We start from the raw sequence: 21,212 nt of genomic DNA, 5'->3' as shown, positions 1-21,212 counted from the left end.
TCAGGAAGAATGGTGAACTCTAAATCTCCTGAAATCTAGCAATACCTTAGTAGTTTTTTATTGAATGAAAATAGTGTTCAAAAAAACCTCAAAGCTGAACATACTATAAAAAGTGAGGGAAAGGTGATTTGGGACAGACTCAAGAATTTTAGGGTAGAGGAGGAAGGGGAGAAAATCAACAATCTAGCACAAGACAAGAAACAGTCTAGTGAAGATGTCAAAAGGAAAAGAAGTGTTAGCAGATGCTGTCTCATGACTATTGAAGTGTTTGAGTCTCTCTGCCTCTGATCCTTACAGGGTGGGGTGAACGATGAGGTGACACTCTCTGCCTACATCACCATTGCTTTGCTGGAGATGCCTCTGCCTGCCACTGTATGTTCAAGCACATCCTCTGTACCTCCTTCACACACGTAAAGAATAAAATTATAATATGATGAATCCCTGAGGGAAATTAATTGTGATTTTTATGGTATTTAATTTTGGTACATTTCACTGGAATGTAAAGGACCAGATCCTTTTGGAAGCAGCAGAAGAAACTCCTCTCTGGTCAGAACTGTGAGGTTACACAGGCACATTAAGGTTTTTAATCTGCAGTTAGCCTGGGGATAGCTCATTTGCCTGGTTCTGCTATTTTACAATAGCCTTTCATTTTCTTCATAGCACGCAGTGGTCCGCAGCGCCCTATCCTGCCTTGACACAGCCTGGAGCTCCACCTCAGAGGCCCAAGGAAGTCTTGTCTATACCAAAGCATTATTGGCCTATGCCTTTGCCCTAGCAGGAAACAAAGTCAAGTGAAGAGAGTTGCTTGAATCATTAAACAGAGAGGCTGTGAAAGAAGGTAAGAGCTGCTACTGCAAAGGTTACTTCTAACAACCACCAGTGACCGAAAGAAGGGATGATACCTCTACTGAGCTCACGCCTATCATGCTATCTTAATTTAATGACAGAATAATTATCATTGATCTAAGACCCAAATTCTCTGGATAACATGGATCATTTTATTAATCCACACAGTATAGACTCTATACACTCCCAACTTCTAATATCACACATACACGTAGTAGACACAAAGGCTCAATGTTATTCTCTGGAACTTTACTTTCTTGACAAAGATTTGTTTGATAGTGACTATTTAATGCTTTCACTTTGTTTAATGCTTTCACTTCATTAAAATGAAATGTCAATTTATTAGGTAAACTGTAATTATAATCATCACTTATGGATTAGATTTTGAAATCATCCTTTAAGCTAAAAATTCTACCGTTTTCTATGTCAAAGAGGATTCGATCCACTGGCAATGTCCTGGGAAACTTCACGAAGCTAAGACCCTCTATTCTCAACCCCGGGCTCCCTCTGTGGAAGTAGAGATGACATCTTATGTGCTCCTTACCTATCTTACTGTCCAGCCTGCCCCATCTTCAGAGGAACTGTCTGTGGCATCACGTATTGTGAAGTGGATTACCAAGCAGCAAAATCCCCAAGGGAGCTTCTCCTCCACTCAGGTCTGTGGGAAGACTCTAGAAGGAAACATAAATATATTCACATATATGAAGACACAACCATCTTCTGGGAGTTGAATAATGGAATAGTTAGTATTTCTAATTCACACTTTCTCCATCCCTCCATCAGCAGACAAGTTCTAGCCTTACTATCTTATGTATGGATTACTGCTCTGTCCTTTTTATGCTCTCGCCTCTCTTAACTCCCTAGGGGCCCCCCAACCATGCAGATAGGTTTGTCTTCACAAAGCAATGTTTTCATGGGATTACCTCCCTTAGAAAATAAATCTTTTTTTCACTCAAAGCCTAAAATCATCTAATATTTTATCAAAAATATTTCCTCTCCCCAGTAAACATGAGTGCACCAATCTGATTAGGCAGATCCCTTTGCTTCTTCTGGAATTAGCTCACTGCAGTTTCCGTGAATTCACATACAGCATTCCCCACCCAGGTCTCCCCCGATGCCTCTCTTCTGTCTACATAAACCCTGCTCATTATTCAGAGATAATCTTATTTCTCACCTTCTTCAGTCTTCTCTTACTATTCTAACCTATATTTTCTTCTCTCCTCTGACCTTTTATAACAAATATTGTTGCATAAATTTATAAATTATTGAAATAGCCTAGGCTGTGTCAAATATCTAAGTCTTATCTCCATATGTATATTTAAACTAGCTGAATGAAGAAACTTTTTAAAAATTTACCTTCGAAGTATCTAGAATAGTTTATCATTACTAACCAGATTGAACTGAATTGAAATAAAGTTAGTGAACTGCATTTATGACTAAATAATTCTGAAAAAAGGATAGCGTTGTTATGGTTTACATCCAAGGTGAGTTGTTACTTTCCTCTTCTGTGATTTCTCTACTCATTTTTTTTTTCAGGACACAGTGGTGGCTCTTCAAGCCCTCTCCAAATATGGAACAGCAACTTTTACTAAAAGTGAGAAAGCAGCTTTGGTCACCGTCAAGTCTTCAGATACCTTTTCTAAAGACTTCCAAGTAGATGATGGCAACCGCCTAGTGCTGCAGGAGGTCCGGTTGCCAGAGGTTCCAGGGGAGTACAGCACAACCATGTCAGGGTCGGGATGTGTGTACCTCCAGGTGAGACTGCTGGAGTTTAGGAGATGCTGCAAATGGGAGAGAAAGTCTCAAGAGTTATATTTGAATTTCAAAATAAGAAAAAGAAGTGTATGCTAAGGGAAGGTATGAATCACCTGGAACAGACTATGAGACAATTTGAGTGTAAAAATTAAGGATTCTTTTTCCATTTGTTTTAGACATGCCTGAGATACAACATCCTTCCCAAGAAAGAAGGGAAAACACCCTTTGCTCTGCAGGTTAATACTCTCCCCACAAATTGTGATGGAGTGGATGCTCACAGAACATTCCAGATTCACATCAACATTGGGTAAGTCCTAGATCATGACCAGACCTTTTGCACCAACCTAATAGAATATGGAGAAATTGATTTTCTTATGTGGAGAAACTCCACTATCCAAAGCCACACATAATGAATATGGAATTCTTGCAGTGTTTATTAACAAGAAAATTTTCTGAAAAAGCCTTAACATTGAGAATATGGTATTACAATATCTGAAGAATGTGAGCTTAAAATGATGGGTTTTCCAAACAACCATAACAGAAACAGATACAGTAGACCTAGTAACTTAGTGTTAGAAATAGAAGGTAAAGAGAGTTTGTCTTGAATGAATTCCAAGAAATTTTGTTTGAATTCCTTATTCCTATGCTTTGATTTTATAGTTCTACTGGGGACCGACCCAGTTCCAACGTGGTCATTGTTGATGTGAAGATGGTATCAGGCTGCATACCTATGAGAGCATCAGTTAAAAAGGTAATCCCTAGATCCCTTACAAATAGCAAAGTCATGGTAAATGCTGGCATTTATCATTGTCAATTTGACTTTATTGATGCACTTTTCAAGAGGTGTGCTCCCTCAAAATTGTTTCTCTAGAGGGTGTCTCTATCATTTTAATAGTGTGTATCACGGTTATATGGTGTCAAGTATAGGGTATAAGTCAGAAACATGATAAGTAATGTTCCAACAGGCCCCAAGACACCTAGTTATGTGGAATGGTATTGAATTATTTTCCATCTATATATAAAAAAAGAAAAGGATATATCGGTGTGTGCATGCATATATATATCACATATATGTATCTTCACATACACTTATAGCATATATAGAGAATAAGAGTTCAATAAATATTGCTATTGTTATTTTCATTATTATTCTCGAAGAAATCAAAATTAGTAGTTTGGATGCTCCTGAGGAGCTGTTTATATCATAAATACCTGAAAACTACTGCAAGTATGAAATTTTCTTATTCCATATTTCTGGCTTATCCTCTTGATCAACAGCTCCAGAAACAGCCTCAGATTCAGAGGACTGAAATGAGCACCAACCATGTCCTAATCCACTTTGAAAAGATAAGACTTTCTGTGACTCTGCTAGATCTGGAATAACAACTAGAGGTTCTATAAAAAGAAATGAAGCCGGCAGGGCACAGTGGCTCCCACCTGTAATCCCAGCATTTTGGGAGGCTAAGGCAGGTGGATCATGAGGTCAGGAGTTCGAGACCAGCCTGGCCAAGATGGTGAAACCCCATCTTTACTAAAAATACAAAAATTAGCTGGGCGCGGTGGCAGGTGGCTGTAATCCCAGCTACTTGAGAGGCTGAGGCAGGAGAATCGCTTGAACCTGGGAGGCAGAGGTTGCAGTGAGCCGAGATCGTGCCACTGCACTCCAGCCTGGGCGACAGAGCGAGACTCAGTCCCAAAAAAAAGAAGAAAAAGAAAAAGAAAAAAGAAATGAAGCCTGGACTGTCAACAGGCTTGATTTATTACATTTGGCTGTCTATAAAATTGTCTCTTTTGTCCTTCTTCTGTCGTTGAGTATGTTATGCAGGTCACAGAATTCCCCTTTCTTTTCGTAGGTTCTGGTACAGATATATAGCATAACTACAGGGTTTGATAATATCTTATGAAGAGTGGCCAGTAACTAGTTAATCAAAGATTAAGTGGCCAGTAACTAGTTAATCAAAGATTAACTAATCTTTGATTAACTAGTTACTGGCCACTCTTCATAAGATATTAACTAATCTTTGATTCCAATTGTTTTTCCTGTCTCTCCAGCTAACCCATCAAACCCTGCATTTTTCCTTCTTTGTGGAACAAGACATCCAAATAAAGAATTTAAAATCAGCCACAGTAAAAGCCTATGATTATTATGAGACAGGTAAGATTCAGACATGCTGAGCTTTGAAATGAAAAACAAACAAACAAACAAACAAACAAAAAACTACTAACCTAGTAAAGGATTGCCTTAACTAAAGCAAAACTCCACAGTGTTTCACTGGGGGAAAAAGTGAGTTTGTGTGCACTGGATAATCATGTTCTTGTGTATTAACCTCTCATGTCCCCCCACTAAACAAATCTTAGAGTCATTCTTATAAATTGACCATAAGGCAATAAGAGGGTCCATTCTATCTAAATTTTCCTATAAAGTTGTTTGTCCTGGGCTGAATTATTCCAAAGAGATAAGAAGAGTACAATAATGGAAAAAACACATCTCAGTGCTGATGTGTGACATGAAGAATTTGATCTGTTTTTGACTTGTACTTCGGATAGTCTCACAAAATTTGGGAAACTTTGTAATAATCAGGAAATACTTTGATTTGCTCATGGCTTTGAGCTAGAAAATTACCACCATTGTAGCATGATGGTAGTGCTAAAACTGTTCGTCTTTGATTAAGGAAAGTTTCAGAGAGCAAGGTGCAATTCCAATGAGAAAAACACAGCTGTGAAAAGGCACTATCTACGGAGTCCTGTAACTACTGTAACTATTCTTAGGCATGCCACCTGTGTACCCGGCCACTCAATTCTGTTCCCAAGCCAGATTTTCTCTTAGTTTCCTCCCACCGATCCCAAACAGCTTAACAGAGAAGTCATTTTTATTGGTTCTATAGCGATGCTGTCTACTTTCTTTCTTAGCTTACATAGTTTATTTTCAATTCACATCTTAGGTGCTTATGCCTGAATGTCTTCACTCTTTCTCTCCAATAATTTCTGTGTTTCAGATGAATTCACCTTTGAAGAATACAATGCCCCTTGCAGTGCTGGTAAAGTATAAATGATTCAATCTCATGCCAATTGAAAGAAAATAAATAAGCATCTCAGTTAAACAGTAAAGTCTAATCCCAACTTCAAAATAAATAAGCATCTCAGTTCTCTGCATAAGGCTGCTTCTTGAGATGACTGTACCCTTTCCATATCCTAAAAACCCCTGATGCACCATATATAAATTGAACTATATCAAATGTGTTATAAAATTTATCAGAAAAAAAATGCAAGTTAAATACAATTACTGGTGTCTGGGGTGACTTGTTTGAAGATGAATCCAAGAATTTGCCATATGTAAAAACTAAATTATCTAATATGTAGTTTCCATTCTATACCCAGTGATGATATATTCATCACCTATCGCCTTTCTAGAATATTTCTAAGTGTATACTAAAGTCAAAAATCTTGTCACTGTAATTATCCATATAGCACAGCATGAAAGGTGTAGTCTATAAGACCTTCCTTTAGGCTGATTGACAGGGTTCATCTTTGACATACAATTTGCAATGAAATTTTGCTTCTCCATTTTAAAATATGAAAACGTGGAGAACATCCCTATCATTAAAAATAATTAAAAGTTACTAAGTTCAAATATTTATAACTGAAATATAAAGAATTATTCTTAAGCAGGTCACAGAATTTCCCTAATATTTCTCCCTTTTCTTTTACTACTTAGAATCTGAACAAAGAAGTGCTTGCAAACAGCAACTTACGGACCTCATCGGGTGAACTTCTCCAGAAATGAAGAACAGACTCATCAATAGAGAGGACAGTGAGAGAAAGAAGGGAAGATCATTGGAAATTCAAAAAAATTGTAAGTTGAATAAATTTATGGCATTTATAACTCTATCTTTTCTTTTGTTCTTTATCAATATCATGTTCCCTTTTCTGAATATGAATCTATTCTCCCTAGCATTTGTTAAATCACAGAAAAGCTATACAAAGAGGTACACTCGAAAACACTATAGATGAACTAAAGCAAAATTTTTAAAAATGTCAATTGAACCACAAAAAGGAAAAAGAAAACAGTTTTTCCAAACATTGGAAACAACAAAAAGTTCATCAGTAGATGAATGGTTTGGCAACCATACAACATAGTTCTGCTGGACAACGAAGAGGAACAAACGATTGACATACACAACGACTTAAGTGGATCTCAAAAGCATTAGGCTGTGTGGGAAAAAAGCCAGTCTCAAAAGGTCACAATCTGTATGATTTCTTTTATACAACATTCCTTAAATGACAAAATTCGTGGTTACTAGGGGTTACAGAGAGTAGGGGAGTGGGATGGGTGTGACTGTAAGTGAGTAGCATTAGAGTTTTTGTGGTGAGGAAATCCTGCATGTGTGGAAGAAAAAGTCCTGCTTCAGATTTTTACATTTAATTCCATCTCAAATTATTTTCTTGTTTATTGGGTGGTGAGCAAGAAAGTATCCAAATTAACTTTTTTTCATGTAGCTTTCTAATAGTCCTATTAATATTGATTGACCAATTCACTCTTTCCCTGCTAATAAAACATGCCTCCTTTATCACAAATTATCATGTATACTAAGGCTTGTTTCTGAATTGTCTATTCTAGTCCATTGAGTACCTGGTCTATTCTTTCATAAGGATTACAATATTTGAATTGCTGTAGCTTAATAAAATGTTTTAATAACTACTATGGCTGATGTCTTTTCATTTATCTGTTTTCACTTTTTCTTTGCATCACTGATTTGTGTCCTCACCAAATCTCATGTTGAATTGTAATCCCCAGAATTGGAAGCGGGGTCTGGTGGGGGGTGATTAGATCATGGGGGTGAATCCCTCATTAATGGTTTAGCACCATCCCCTTGGTAGTGTTCTCATGATAGAGTTCTAGCAAGTTCTGGTCATCTAACAGTGTGTAGCACCTCCCCCACACCTTGCTCATGCTCCCACCACGTTAGAAGCCTTGCTCCCTGTTAGCCTTCTGCCATGATTGTAAGTTTCTGGAGGCCTCCCCAGAAGCCTAGCAGAGGCCAGCATCATGCTTCTTGTACAGCCTGTGGAACTGTGAGCCAATTAAACCTCTTTTCTTTGTAAATCACCCAATCTCAGGTATTTCTTTATAGCAATGCAAGAATGGACTAATACAATTACTAAGATCATTATTTGTTCAAGTCAAAACTCTAGAATCTTTTAAGTTCATTATCCCCATAGTCAACTAGGTATTGTTTGGAATTGCATTGAATATATAAATATATAAAAGGTTTTAAGGTTATGAATATAGAAAAGGTTTTAAGCACAAGTGTCAATTTTTTGCATTTAATCTTCCCTATTCAGACTCATTTTATATTTATTCAATTCACATGAAGCAAATTCTAATTCTGACTAAATTTCTAAATTTGGACTGAAGTACAAAGTTAAAGATTAGCTTCATAGACATATGTAGTAGGATAAGTTGAAAAATAAAACAACATATACATGGAGGCAAACAATTTTCACAAGATAGTGAAAAACTAGAACAGTATTTCTCATTTGTTGATGGATGTCATTGAACGATTTTAAGCAAGATAATAGTTGCTATTTGCATTATGGATAGTCATCAGAAGATGGGTGATTTCTGCATTTCCAACTGAGGTACCTGGTTCATCTCACTGGGACTGGTTGGACAGTGGGTGCAGCCCACGGAGAGTGAGCTGAAGCAGGGCAGGGCATCGCCTCACCCAGGAAGCACAACAGGTCAGGGATTTCCCTTTCCTAGCCAAAGGAAGCTGTGACAGACTGTACCGGGAAAATCGGGACACTGCCACCTAAATACTGCACTTTTCCAAAGGTCTTAGCAAACAGCATACCAGGAGATTATATCCCATGCCTGGCTCAGTGGGTCCCACACCCACAGAGCCTTGCTCACTGCTAGTCTGAGATTGAATGGTGAGGCAGCAAGCCTGGCTGGGGGAGGGGCATCTGTCATTGCTGAGGCTTGAGTAGGTAAACAAAGCAGTCGCGACCAGGAAGCTCAAACTGGGTGGAGCCCACCTCAGCTCAAGGAGGCCTGCCTGCCTCTGTAGACTCCACCTCTGGGGGCAGGGCATAGCTGAACAAAGGGCAGCAGAAATTTCTGCAGACTTAAACATCCCTGTCTGACAGCTCTGAAGAGAGCAGTGGTTCTCCCAGCATGGTGTTTGAGCTCTGAGAATGGACACACTGCCCCTTCAAGTGGGTCCCTGACTCCCGAGTAGCCTGACTTGGAGACCCTCCCAGTAAGGGCCGACTGACACCTCAAACAGCCAGGTGCCCCTCTGAGACGAAGCTTCCAGAGGAAGGATCAGGCAGCAATATTTGCTGTTCTGCAGCCTCTGCTGATGATACCCAGGCAAACAGGGTCTGGAGTGGACCTCCAACAAACTCCAATAGACCTGCAGCTCAGGAACCTGACTGTTAGAAGGAAAACTAACAAACAGAAAGGAATAGCATCAACATCAACAAAAAGGACATCCACACAAAAACTCCATCTGTAGGTCACCATCATCAAAGACCAAAGGTAGATAAAACCACAAAGATGGGGAGAAACCAGAGGAGAAAAGCTGAAAATTCCAAAAACCAGAGCTCCCCTTCTCCTCCAAATGATCGCAGCTCCTCTCCAGCAACAGAACAAAACTGGATGGAGAGTGACTTTGATGAGTTGACAGAAGTGGGCTTCAGAAAGTTAGTAGTAACAAACTTCTCCAAGCTAAAGGAGGATGTTTGAGCCCATTGCAAGGGAGCTAAGAACCTTGAAAAAAGATTAGATAAATGGCTAACTAGAGTAAACAGTGTAGAGAAGATGTTAAATGACCTGATGGAGCTGAAAACCATGGCACGAGAACTACGTGATGCATGCACAAGCTTCAGTAGCAGATTCGATCAAGTGGAAGAAAGGGTATCAGTGACTGAAGATCAAATGAATGAAATGAAGCGAGAAGAGACGTTTAGAGAAGAAAGAGTAAAAAGAAATGAATAAAGCCTCCAAGAAATATGGGACTATGTGAAAAGACCAAATCTACGTTTGATTGGTATACCTGAAGGTGATGGGGAGAATGGAACCAAGTTGGAAAACACTCAGGATATTATCCAGGAGAACTTACCCAATCTAGCAAGGCAGGCCAACATTCAAATACAGGAAATACAGAGAACACCACAAAGATACTCCTCAAGAAGAGCAACGCCAAGACACATAATTGTCAGATTCACCAAAGTTAAAATGAAGGCAAAAATGCTAAGGTCAGCCAGAGAAAAAGGTTGAATTACCCACAAAGGGAAGCCCATCAGACTAACAGTGAATCTCTCAGCAGAAACCCTAAAAGCCAGAAGACAGTGGGGACCAATATTCAACATTCTTAAAGAAAAGAATTTTCAACCCACAATTTCATAACCAGCCAAACTAAGCTTCAAAAGTGAAGGAGAAATAAAATGCTTTACAGACAAGCAAATGCTGAGAGATTTTGTCACCACCAGGCCTGCCTTACAAGAGCTCCTGAAAGAAGCACTAAACATGGAAAGGAACAACCAGTACCAGCCACTGCAAAAACATGCCAAATTGTAAAGTCCATCGATGCTAGGAAGAAACTGCATCAACCAACGGACAAAAAAAAAAAACAGCTAACATCATAATGACAGGATCAAATTCACACATAACAATATTAACCTTAAATATAAATGGGGTAAATGCCCCAATTAAAAGACACAGACTGGCAAATTGGATAAAGACTCAAGACCCATCAGTGTGCTGTATTCAGGAGACCCATCTCACGTGCACAGACACACATAGGCTCAAAATAAAGGCATGGAGGTAGATCTACCAAGCAAATGGAAAACAAAAAAAGGCAGGGGTTGCAATCCTAGTCTCGGATAAAACAGACTTTAAACCAACAAAGATCAAAAGAGACAAAGAAGGCCATTACATAATGGTAAAGGGATCAATTCAACAAGAAGAGCTAACTACCCTAAATATATATGCACCCAATACAGGAGCACCCAGATTCATAAAGCAAGTCCTGAGAGACCTAAAAAGAGACTTAGACTCTCACACAATAATAATGGGAACTTTAACACCCCACTGTCAATATTAGACAGATCAACAAGACAGAAGGTTAACAAGGATATCAAGAATTTGAACTCAGCTCTGCACCAAGCAGACCTAATAGACATCTACAGAACTCCCACCTCAAATCAACAGAATATACATCCTTCTCAGCATCACATCACACTTATTCCAAAATTGACCACATAGTTGGAAATAAAGCACTCCTCAGCAAATGTAAAAGAACAGAAATCATAACAAACTATCTCTCAGACCACAGTGCAATCAAATTAGATCTCATGATTAAGAAACTCACTCAAAACCGCTCAACTACATGGAAACTGAACAACCTGCTCCTGAATGACTACTGGGAAAATAACAAAATGAAGACAGAAATAAAGATGTTCTTTGAAACCAACGAGACCAAAGACACAACATACCAGAATCTCTGGGGCACATTTAAAGCAGTGTGTAGAGGGAAATTTATAGCACTATATGCCCACAAGAGAAAGCAGGAAAGATCTAAAATTGACACCCTAACATCACAATTAAAAGAACTACAAAAGCAAGAGCAAACAAATTCAAAAGCTAGCAGAAGGCAACAAATAACGAAGATCAGAGCAAAACTGAAAGAGATAAAGACACAACAAACCCTTCAAAAAATCAATGAATCCAGGAGCTGGTTTTTTGGAAAGATCAACAAAATTGATAGACTGCTAGCAAGACTAATAAAGAAGAAAAGAGAGAAAAACCAAAGAGACGAAATAAAAAATGATAAAGTGGATATCACCACCGATCCCACAGAAATACAAATTACCATCAGATAATACTATAAACACCTCTATGCAAATAAACTAGAAAATCTAGAAGAAATGGATAAATTCCTGGACACACACACCCTCCAAAGACTAAACCAGGAAGAAGTTGAATCTCTGAATAGACCAATAACAGTCTCTGAAACTGAGGCAATAATTAATAGCCTACCAACCAAAAACAGTACAGGACCAGATAGATTCACAGCTGAATTCTGCCAGAGGTACAAAGAGGAGAACGTACCATTCTTTCTGAAAGTATTCCCATCAATAGAAAAAGAAGGAATCCTCCGTAACTCATTTTATGAGGCCAGCATCATCCTGATACCAAAGCCTGGCAGAGATACAACAAAAAAAGAGAATTTTAGACCAATATCCCAGAGGAACATTGTATGCAAAAATCCTCAATAAAATACTGGCAAACCAAATTCAGCAGCACATCAAAAAGCTTATCCACCAAGATCAAGTTAGCTTCATCCCTGGGATGCAAGCCTGGTTCAACATATGCAAATCAATAAACGCAATCCATCACATAAACAGAACCAATGACAAAAACCACATGATTATCTCAATAGATGCAGAAAAGGCCCTAGACAAAATTCAACAACGCTTCATGCTAAAAACTCTCAATAAACTAGGTATTGATGGAACATATCTCAAAATAATAAGAGCTATCTATGACAAACCCACAGCCAGTATCATACTGAATGAACAAAAACTGGAAGCATTCCCTTTGAAAACTGGCATAAGACAGGGATGCCCTCTCTCACCACTCCTATTCAACATAGTGTTGGAAGTTCTGGCCAGGGCAATCAGGCAAGAGAAGGAAATAAAGTGCATTCAATTAGGAAAAAAGGAAGTCAAATTGTCCCTGTTTGCAGACGACATGATTGTATATTTAGAAAACCCCATCATCTCAGCACAAAATCTCCTTAAGATGATAAGCAACTACAGCAAAATTTCAGGATAGAAAATCAATGTGCAAAAATCACAAGCATTCTTATACACCGATAACAGATAAACAGAGAGCCAAATCATGAGTGAACTCCCATTGAAAATTGCTACAAAGAGAATAAAATACTTAGGAATCCAACTTACAAGGGATGTGAAGGACCTCTTCAAGGAGAACTACAAACCACTGCTCAACGAAATAAAAGAGGAAACAAACAAATGGAAGAACATGCCATGCTCATGGATAGGAAGAATCAATATCGTGAAAATGGCCATACTGCCCAAGGTGATTTATAGATTCAATGCCATCCCCATCAAGCTACCAATGACTTTCTTCACAGATTTGGAAAAAACTACTTTAAAGTTCATATGGAACCAAAAAAGAGCCCGCATTGCCAAGTCAATCCTAAGCCAAAAGAACAAAGCTGGAGGCATCACGCTACCTGACTTCAAACTATACTACAAGGCTACAGTAACCAAAACAGCATGGTACTGGTACCAAAACAGAGGTATAGACCAATGGAACAGAACAGAGCCCTCAGAAATACCACACATCTACCACCATCTGATCTTTGACAAACCTGACAAAAACAAGAAATGGGGAAAGGATTCCCTATTTAATAAATGGTGCTGGGAAAACTGGCTAGCCATATGTACAAAGCTGAAACTGGATCCTTTCCTTACACCTTATACAAAAATTAATTCAAAATGGTTTAAAGACTTCAATGTTAGACCTAAAACCATAAAAACCCTAGAAGAAAACCTAGGCAATACCATTCAGGACATAGGCATGGGCAAGGACTTCATGACTATAACACCAAAAGCAATGGCAACAAAAGTCAAAATAGACAAATGGGATCTAATTAAACCAAAGAGCTTCTGCACAGCAAAAGAAGCTACCGTCAGAGTGAACAGGCAACCTACAGAATGGGAGAAAATTTTTGCAATCTACTCATCTGACAAAGGGCTAATATCCAGAATCTACAATGATCTCAAACAAATTTACAAGAAAAAATCAAACGACCCCATCAAAAAGAGGGCAAAGGATATGAACAGACATTTTTCAAAAGAAGACATTTATGCAGCCAACAGACACTTGAAAAAAATGCTCATCATCACTGGCCATCAGAGAAATGCAAATCAAAACCACAATGAGATACCATCTCACACCAGTTAGAATGGCAATCGTTAAAAAGTCAGGAAACAACAGGTGTTGGAGAGGATGTGGAGAAATAGGAATGCTTTTACACTGTTGGTGGGACTGTAAAGTAGTTCAGCCATTGTGAAGACTGTGTGGCAATTCCTCAAGGATCTAGAACTAGTAATACCATTTGACTCAGCATTCCCATTACTGGATATATACCCAAAGGATTATACATCATGCTGCTAGAAAGACTCATGCACATGTATGTTTATTGTAGTACTATTCACAATAGCAAAGACTTGGAACCAACCCAAATGTCCAACAATGATAGACTGGATTAAGAAAATGTGGCACATATACACCATGAAATACTATTCAGCCATAAAAAATGATGAGTTCATGTCCTTTGTAGCAACATGGATGAAGCTGGAAACCATCATTCTTAGCAAACTATCTACAAGGACAGAAAACCAAACACCACATGTTCTCACTCATAGGTGGGAATTGAACAATGAGAACACTTGGATGGGGAACATCACACACGGGCCTGTCGCGGGGTGGAGGGATGGGGGAAGGATAGCATTAGGAGAAATAACTAATGTAAATGACGAGTTGATGGGTGCAGCACACCAACACGGCACATGTATATATGTGTAACAATCCTGCACATTGTGCACATGTACCCTAGAACTTAAAGTGTAATAATTTTAAAAAAGAAAAAAAATGATTTATTTTCCTCTCATCAATATAGTCGTACCTCTTTGAAAGCCAAACCTGTATCTTAATCATGTCTGTGCAGCCTGTTCACCCAACACAGTACTGGGAAGGTTGTAGGCACTCATTAAAACAAAGGAGTGATTAAGTGTGTCAGTGCCTGAGTGAGCCTATTCCTGTAGGTAGAGAATTAGAGGAGAAATGGAGTAACACTAAGGTGTCAGCACACACCAGTAGGAAACATGAGCTAGAAAAATCATTTTGACTCAAACCTGGCTTGAGTTGCTTAATGTTTCACAAACACTTTAAGGAAGAAGATTTTGATATTTTCCCAAAGTCAAATAAATGGGAAGGAAAAAAAATGGTTATGTATGGGGACTGAGCAAAACTTGTTTAAAAGTACATTTTATGCATTCAATGAGTTCTACATGGGAAATAATGGCCTCTATCTTGCAAAAGGAACTGTTAGCAATTATCAGAAAGGTAAATACAAATGATCTTGTTGTAGTTTGATTTGTGCCCCCCAAAAAAGATACTTTATTTGGAAATAGGGTCCGTGCAGACGTAATTAAGATGTAAGTTAAGATAAAGTCATACTGGAGTAGTGTGGGTCCTTAATCCAATAGGACTGGTGTCCTACAAGAAGAAATGATACGTGTACAGAGGAAAGGTGATGCAGACAGACCGCAAGGAAAACTCTGTGTAATAATGGGGGCAAACACAGTAACACCAAGGATTGCTCACAACACCAGAAGCTAAGAGAAAGGCATGGGGCAGATTCTCCCCTAGAGTGTTCTGTGGAATAATGACCCTACCAATACCTTGATTTTGGACTGTGAGCCTCCAGAACCAACAGAGAATAAATGTATGTTGTGTTAAGCCGCCCACTTTGCAGTATTTTGTTATGGCAGTCCTAGAAAACTACTATGATCTCCAATTAAAATAGTATCTTTTCCTTCATTGGCCAAGTTTACTTAGCAAATTTTTAATTGTCTTTTAAGCAGATCCAGATGGTTGGGTGGAGGAAGAATACATGTTTTACATATTTCCGCCGAGTTTAATTTAACAATGAAAATGTCTTGGCTGGGCGTGGTGGTTTACGCCTGTAATCCCAGCACTTTGGGAGGTCAAGGCAGGTGGACCATGAGGTCAAGAGATCGAGACCATCCTGACCAATATGGTGAAACCTCATCTCTACTAAAAATACAAAAATTAGCTGGGCATGGTGGTGTGCGCCTGTAGTCCCAGCTACTCAGGAGGCTGAGGCAGGAGAATCACTTGAACCCGGGAGGCGGAGGTTGCAGTGAGCCGAGATTGCACCACTGCATTCCAGCCTGGCAACAAAGCGAGACCCCATCTCAAAAAAAAAAAAAAAGAAAGAAGGAAAGAAAATATCTCGTATAATTTAAAATAAGCAAACAAATATTAAAATCTGGCCCAGTGCCGTGGTCTTACACTTATAGTTCCAGCTACTCAAGAGGCTGAGGGTGGAGGATTGTTCAAGCCCAGGAGTTGGAGTCCAACCAGGGCAACATAGTGAGACCTCATCTCTATTAAAAAAAATAAAAACAAATAATAAATAATAAAATCTGAGATGTGGGGTTCAGCTATCCATTTCTAACCCTCTGTCATGCTTAGAGCTTATCTCAGAAAAGACACATCTCTTTGTGTTCTTAAAGTTCTTCAGGAAGAATTTTCTTGTTTATTTCTGTGGTAATAAGGAAAATTAAAAGATGCTTTATAATAAAAAAGCAACTCTGACCAGGTTCGGTGGCTCACACCTGTAGTCCCAGCACTTTGGGAGGCCAAGGCGGGCAGATCGCAAGGACAGGAGATCGAGACCATCCTGCCTAACACGGTGAAACCCCATCTCTACTAAAAATACAAAAAAAAATTAGCCAGGCGTGGTGGCGGGTGCCTGTAGTCCCAGCTACTGGGGGGCTGAGGCAGGAGAATGGCGTGAACCCGGGAGGCGGAGCTTGCAGTGAGCTGAGATCGTGCCACTGCACTCCAGCCTGGGTGACAGATCGAGACTCCATCTCAAAAAAAAAAAAAAAAAAGCAAATCTATACATGAATGTTTGGGTGAAGTGTTGATTTATTCATTTTAATCTGCCTGGCACACCCCCAAGGGGATGTTTGATTATTATTTAATGCAAAGTAGAAGTATTGTTAAATACCTTTCTTTGGAATTTTTAAAACATAAAGGAGTCACTTAAACAACAATAATATGAGAAATATCTTTATGCATTTTACTTAATAGTCTCAGAAATCTTGTAAAATTTAGGAATGGGAATTAATGAGATAACAAAGAATATTCAAGGTACTAAAGGCAAGGGTTCTATGTGGATTCAAGTTATTGTTGAGCAAAGTTTTGCCTAAGAAAATCTGTGCCAAGATTTAATGTGTACTTAATCAGACAAGATGAAACTTGCCATTTCCAGTAAATGATCTCTGATTATTCAAAGTCTGTTAATATATTAGCAAAAGACTTTCATCATCAGTACACTTGAATAACACTTGGCCCAAAAATACTCTTTCCACATCACAGAGCAGCTGAATGAAAACTTAAATTGCTTCTTTGTAGCAGGCATAAAAAAGTAAACTATTGAAAATAAAAGAGAATGCCTTTGTCAAATCGTATAAAGAGTACTTTTCTATAAAATATTTTATAATTCATACTGAGGCTCATAGGTAAGTATTATTAACTGTGGTAACTTTCTTTCTTTCTTTTTTTTTTGAGACATAGTTTTGCCCTTGTTGCCCAGGCTGGAGTGCAACGGTAGGATCTCAGCTCACTGCAACCTCTGCCTCCCGGGTTCAAGAGATTCTCCTGCCTCAGCACCCCAAATAACTGGATTACAGGCACATATCACCACCCCCGGCTAGTTTTATATTTTCAGTAGAGACGAGGTTTCACAATGTTGGCCAGGCTGGTCTTGAACTCCTCACCTCAGGCAATCCGCCCACCTTGGCCTCCCAAAGTGCTAGGATTACAGGTGTGAGCCACCACACCTGGCCAACTATGGTAACTGTCTATTTTGACAAATTTTTTGTAAAAACATAATTTGAAAAGGGTAAAACCATGATTCTTAGGCAAATATCCAAAACAACGCACATGTCAAAGAAATAACCAGTAGGATGTTATTACCAATTCAAAGAGCATATTAAAAAACTAAGATATTTGCATACAATTAAACAAACAAAAAATCTGTTAGGATAAGAATGTCATGTTATGTATAAAACTGGTTAATGTTACAATATGGTAAAAATCTTAGGTTTCTGTTCCATTGGCCAGAAATGATTTATACCGGTACTTGATAAAAGTCAAAAAGTAACTTTAGTACGTTTGGAATCTTTATGATAAATAATGAGATGAACTAAGGATATTCCCCTAGATAATACTTAAGTGACCCTTACCCCAAAATAGTATTGAAAGAATGTACTACCATCATTTTACCTTATTTTTTAGTTTCTGATACTCTTTTTCAGAGTCTCCCCTTACCAAAAATTGTTCTTTTTTAACTTGTATTTTAGGTTCAAGGGTACATGTGCAGGTTTGTTATACAGATAAATTGTGTGTCATGGGGGCTTGGTGTATAATTATTTTATCACCCACGTAAAAAGCATAGTACCCAATAGGTAGTTTTTCAATCCTCACTCTTCCATTCTCCACGTGCAAGTAGGCCCTGGTGTCTGTTGTTTCCTTCCTTATGTCCACGTGTACTCAATGTTTAGCTACCACTAATAAGTGAGAACATACAGTATTTGGTTTTCTGTTCCTGTGTTAGTTTGCTTAGGATGATGGTCTCCAACTCCACCAATTTTGCTGCAAAGGACATGATCTTATTCTTTCTTATGGCTGTGTAGTATTCCATAGTGTGTATGTTGCATGTTATCTTTATCCAGTCTACCATTGGTGGGCATTTAGATGGATTCCATGGCTTAGCTATTGTGAATAGTGCTGCAATGAACTGCATTTATGTGCCTTTATGGTAAAATGATTTATATTTCTTTAGGTATATACCTAATAATGGGATTTCTGGGTCAGATGGTAATTCCATTTTAAGATCTTTGAGAAATCACCAAATTGCTCTCCACAATAGGTGAACTAAATTACATTTCCACCAGCAGTGTATAAGCATTCCTTTTTCTCTACAACATTGCCACCATCTAATAGCCATTCTGACTGGTGTGAGATGGTATCTCAATGTGGTTTTGATTTGCATTTCTCTAACGATTAGTGATGTTGAATATTTTTTCATAAGCTTATTGGCCACGCGAATGTTTTCTTTTGAGAAGTGTCTGTTCCTGTCCTTTGCCCACATTCTTATGGTGTTCTTTGTTTCTTGCTTGTTAATTTCTTAAGCAAGTTCCTTATAGATGCTGGGTATTAGACCTTTGTCAGATGCATAGTTTGCAAATATTTTCTCCTATTTTGTAGGTTGACTGTTTCCTCTGTTGATAGTTTCTTTTGCTGTGTAGATGCTCCTTGGTCTAATTAGGTCCCACTTGTCAATTTTTGATTTTGTTGCAATTGCTTTTAACATCTCCATCATGAAATCTTTACAAGGGCCTATGTCCAGAAAGGTATTTTCTAGGTTATCTTCCAGGATTTTATAGTTTTAGGTTTTACATTTAGGTCTTTAATCCATCTTGAGTTGATTTTTGCATATGGTGTAAGCAAGAGGTCCAGGTTCAATCTTATGCTTATGGCTAGCCAGTTATTCCAGCACCATTAATTGAATAGAGTCCTTTCCCCCTTGCTTGCTTTTGTCAACTTTGTCAGAGATTAGATGGTTGTAAGTGTGTGGCATTATTTCTGGGCTCTCCGTTTTGTTCCATTGGTCTGTAAGTCTGTTTTTGTACCAGGACCATGCTGTTTTGGTTACTGTAGCCTTGTAGTATCGTTTGAAATTGGGGACTATGATGTCTCCCGCTATGTTCTTTTTGCTTAGGATTGCCTTGGGTATCAGTTGTTTATCAGATCAAGGAGCTTTTCGGCAGAGATGATGAGGTTTCCTAGATATAGAATCATATCATTCACAAACAGGGAGAGTTTAACTTCCTCTCTTCCTATTTGGATGCCTTTTATTTCTTTCTCTTGCCTGATTGTGCTGGCTAAGAATTCCAGTACTATGTTGAATAGGAGTGGTACATTCATAGGTGGGAATTGAACAATGAGAACACATGGACACAGGAAGGGGAACATCACACTCTGGGGACTGTTGTGGGGTGGGGGGAGGGGGGAGGGATAGCTTTAGGAGATATATCTAATGCTAAATGACGAGTTAATGGGTGCAGCACACCAGCATGGCACATGTATACATATGTAACTAACCTGCACATTGTGCACATGTACCCTAAAACTTAAAGTATAATAATAATAAAATAAATAAAATAAAAAAAATAATAAAAAAATTAAAAAGAAAAAAATGGAAAAAAAAAAGAGAAGGCATCTTTGTCTCATCCCAGTTTTCAAGAGGAATGCTTCCAGCTTTTGCCCATTCAGTATGATGTTGGCTGTGTTTTTTATACATGGTTTTTACTATTTTGAAGTATGTTCATTCAATGCCTAGATTTTGTGGGTTTTTAACATGAAAGAATTTTGATTTTTACTGAAAGCCTTTTCTGTGTCTATTGAGGTGATCACGTGGTTTTTTAGTCCGGCATTCTGTTTATGTGGTGAATAACATTTATTGATTCATGCATGTTGAACCAAGAATAAAGCCCACTTGATAATGGTGGATTAGCTTTTTTTTTGGCATGGGTTTATTTATTTTTTATTTTGTATTTCCATAGGATTTTGGTGAACAGGTGGTATTCGGTTACATGAGTAAGTTATTTAGTGGTGATTTGTGAGATTTTGGTGCACCCATCACACAAACATTAATGGTAGAGAGTATCCAAGGTTCTTGGTGTCTTGAACAAAGAATTGGACAAAACTCACTAACAAAGCAAGGAAGGAATGAAGGGTTTATTGAAAATGAAAGTACATTCCATGGTGTAAGAGCGGGACTGAGCATAGGGACTCAAAGCCTCCATTACAGAACTTTTGGGAGTTTAAATACCCTCTACTTGGGGTACGCCCTATGTAAATGAAGAAGATGAAGTAAAGTTACAAAGTCATTTACTTGGCCTACGCCTTATAGAGAGGATATTTCCTGTTATAGCTGAAGTGTGAATCAGCCTTATGTTCCCTGCCTCCAGACCCTATTTTCCAGCCTCACAACCAGAATACACCGAACCCAGTTTGTAGTCTTTTATCCCTCACCCATTTCCCACCCTTTCCTCACAAGTCCCCAAAGTCCACTGTATCATTTTTATGCCTTTGCATGCTCATAGCTTAGCTCTCACTTATGCGTGAGAACATACAATGTTTCGTTTTCCATTCCTGAGTTACTTCAGTTAGAATAATAGTCTCCAGTCCCATCCAGGTTGCTGTGAATGCCATTAATACATTCCTTTTTATGGCTAAGTAGCATTCTATCATATATATTACCACAATTTCTTTATCCACTCATTGATTGATGGGCATTTGGGCTGGTTCCATATTTTTGCAATTGCGAATTGTGTTGTTATCAAAATATCGTCATCATTCTTCACAGAACTAGAAAAAAATCCTAAAATTCATATGGAACATAAAAGGATCCCGCATAGCCAAAGAAAGACTAAACAAAAACAAACAAATAAAAACAAACAAACAAACAAAAACAACTGTGGAGGCATCACATTACTTGATTTCAAACTAAACTATGAGGCCATAGTCACCAAAACAGCATGGTACTGATATAAAAATAGGCACATAGACTAATGGAACAGAATAGGGAACCCAGAAATAAACCCAACTATTTACAGCCAACTGATCTTTGACAAAGCAAACAAAAACATAAAATGGGGAAAGGACATTTTATTTAACAAATGGTGCT

The 21,212-nt window shown here is 38.4% G+C and overlaps 1 protein-coding gene across 1 annotated transcript in view; it reads left to right on the top strand.

Moving 5' to 3' along the window:
* The window catches only part of LOC129009922 (pregnancy zone protein-like), a 31,769-nt gene extending 24,870 nt beyond the window's left edge, over positions 1-6,899 (top strand). Inside the window, 10 exon segments of the mRNA XM_063646901.1 lie at positions 298-372; positions 661-838; positions 1,279-1,502; positions 2,383-2,601; positions 2,778-2,908; positions 3,262-3,352; positions 4,654-4,756; positions 5,598-5,639; positions 6,317-6,454; positions 6,554-6,899. Of these exon segments, the coding sequence (XP_063502971.1) occupies positions 298-372; positions 661-838; positions 1,279-1,502; positions 2,383-2,601; positions 2,778-2,908; positions 3,262-3,352; positions 4,654-4,756; positions 5,598-5,639; positions 6,317-6,369 (1,116 nt within the window). The 3' untranslated portion in view covers positions 6,370-6,454; positions 6,554-6,899.
* Positions 6,900-21,212: the final 14,313 nt, after the last annotated feature.

This window comes from Pongo pygmaeus, chromosome 10, assembly GCF_028885625.2.
Source record: "Pongo pygmaeus isolate AG05252 chromosome 10, NHGRI_mPonPyg2-v2.0_pri, whole genome shotgun sequence".
In the NCBI taxonomy this organism is placed as follows: Eukaryota; Metazoa; Chordata; class Mammalia; order Primates; family Hominidae; genus Pongo; species Pongo pygmaeus.
Note: the sequence above shows the minus strand (reverse complement) of the source record. Positions and strands in the feature narration are given on the sequence as shown.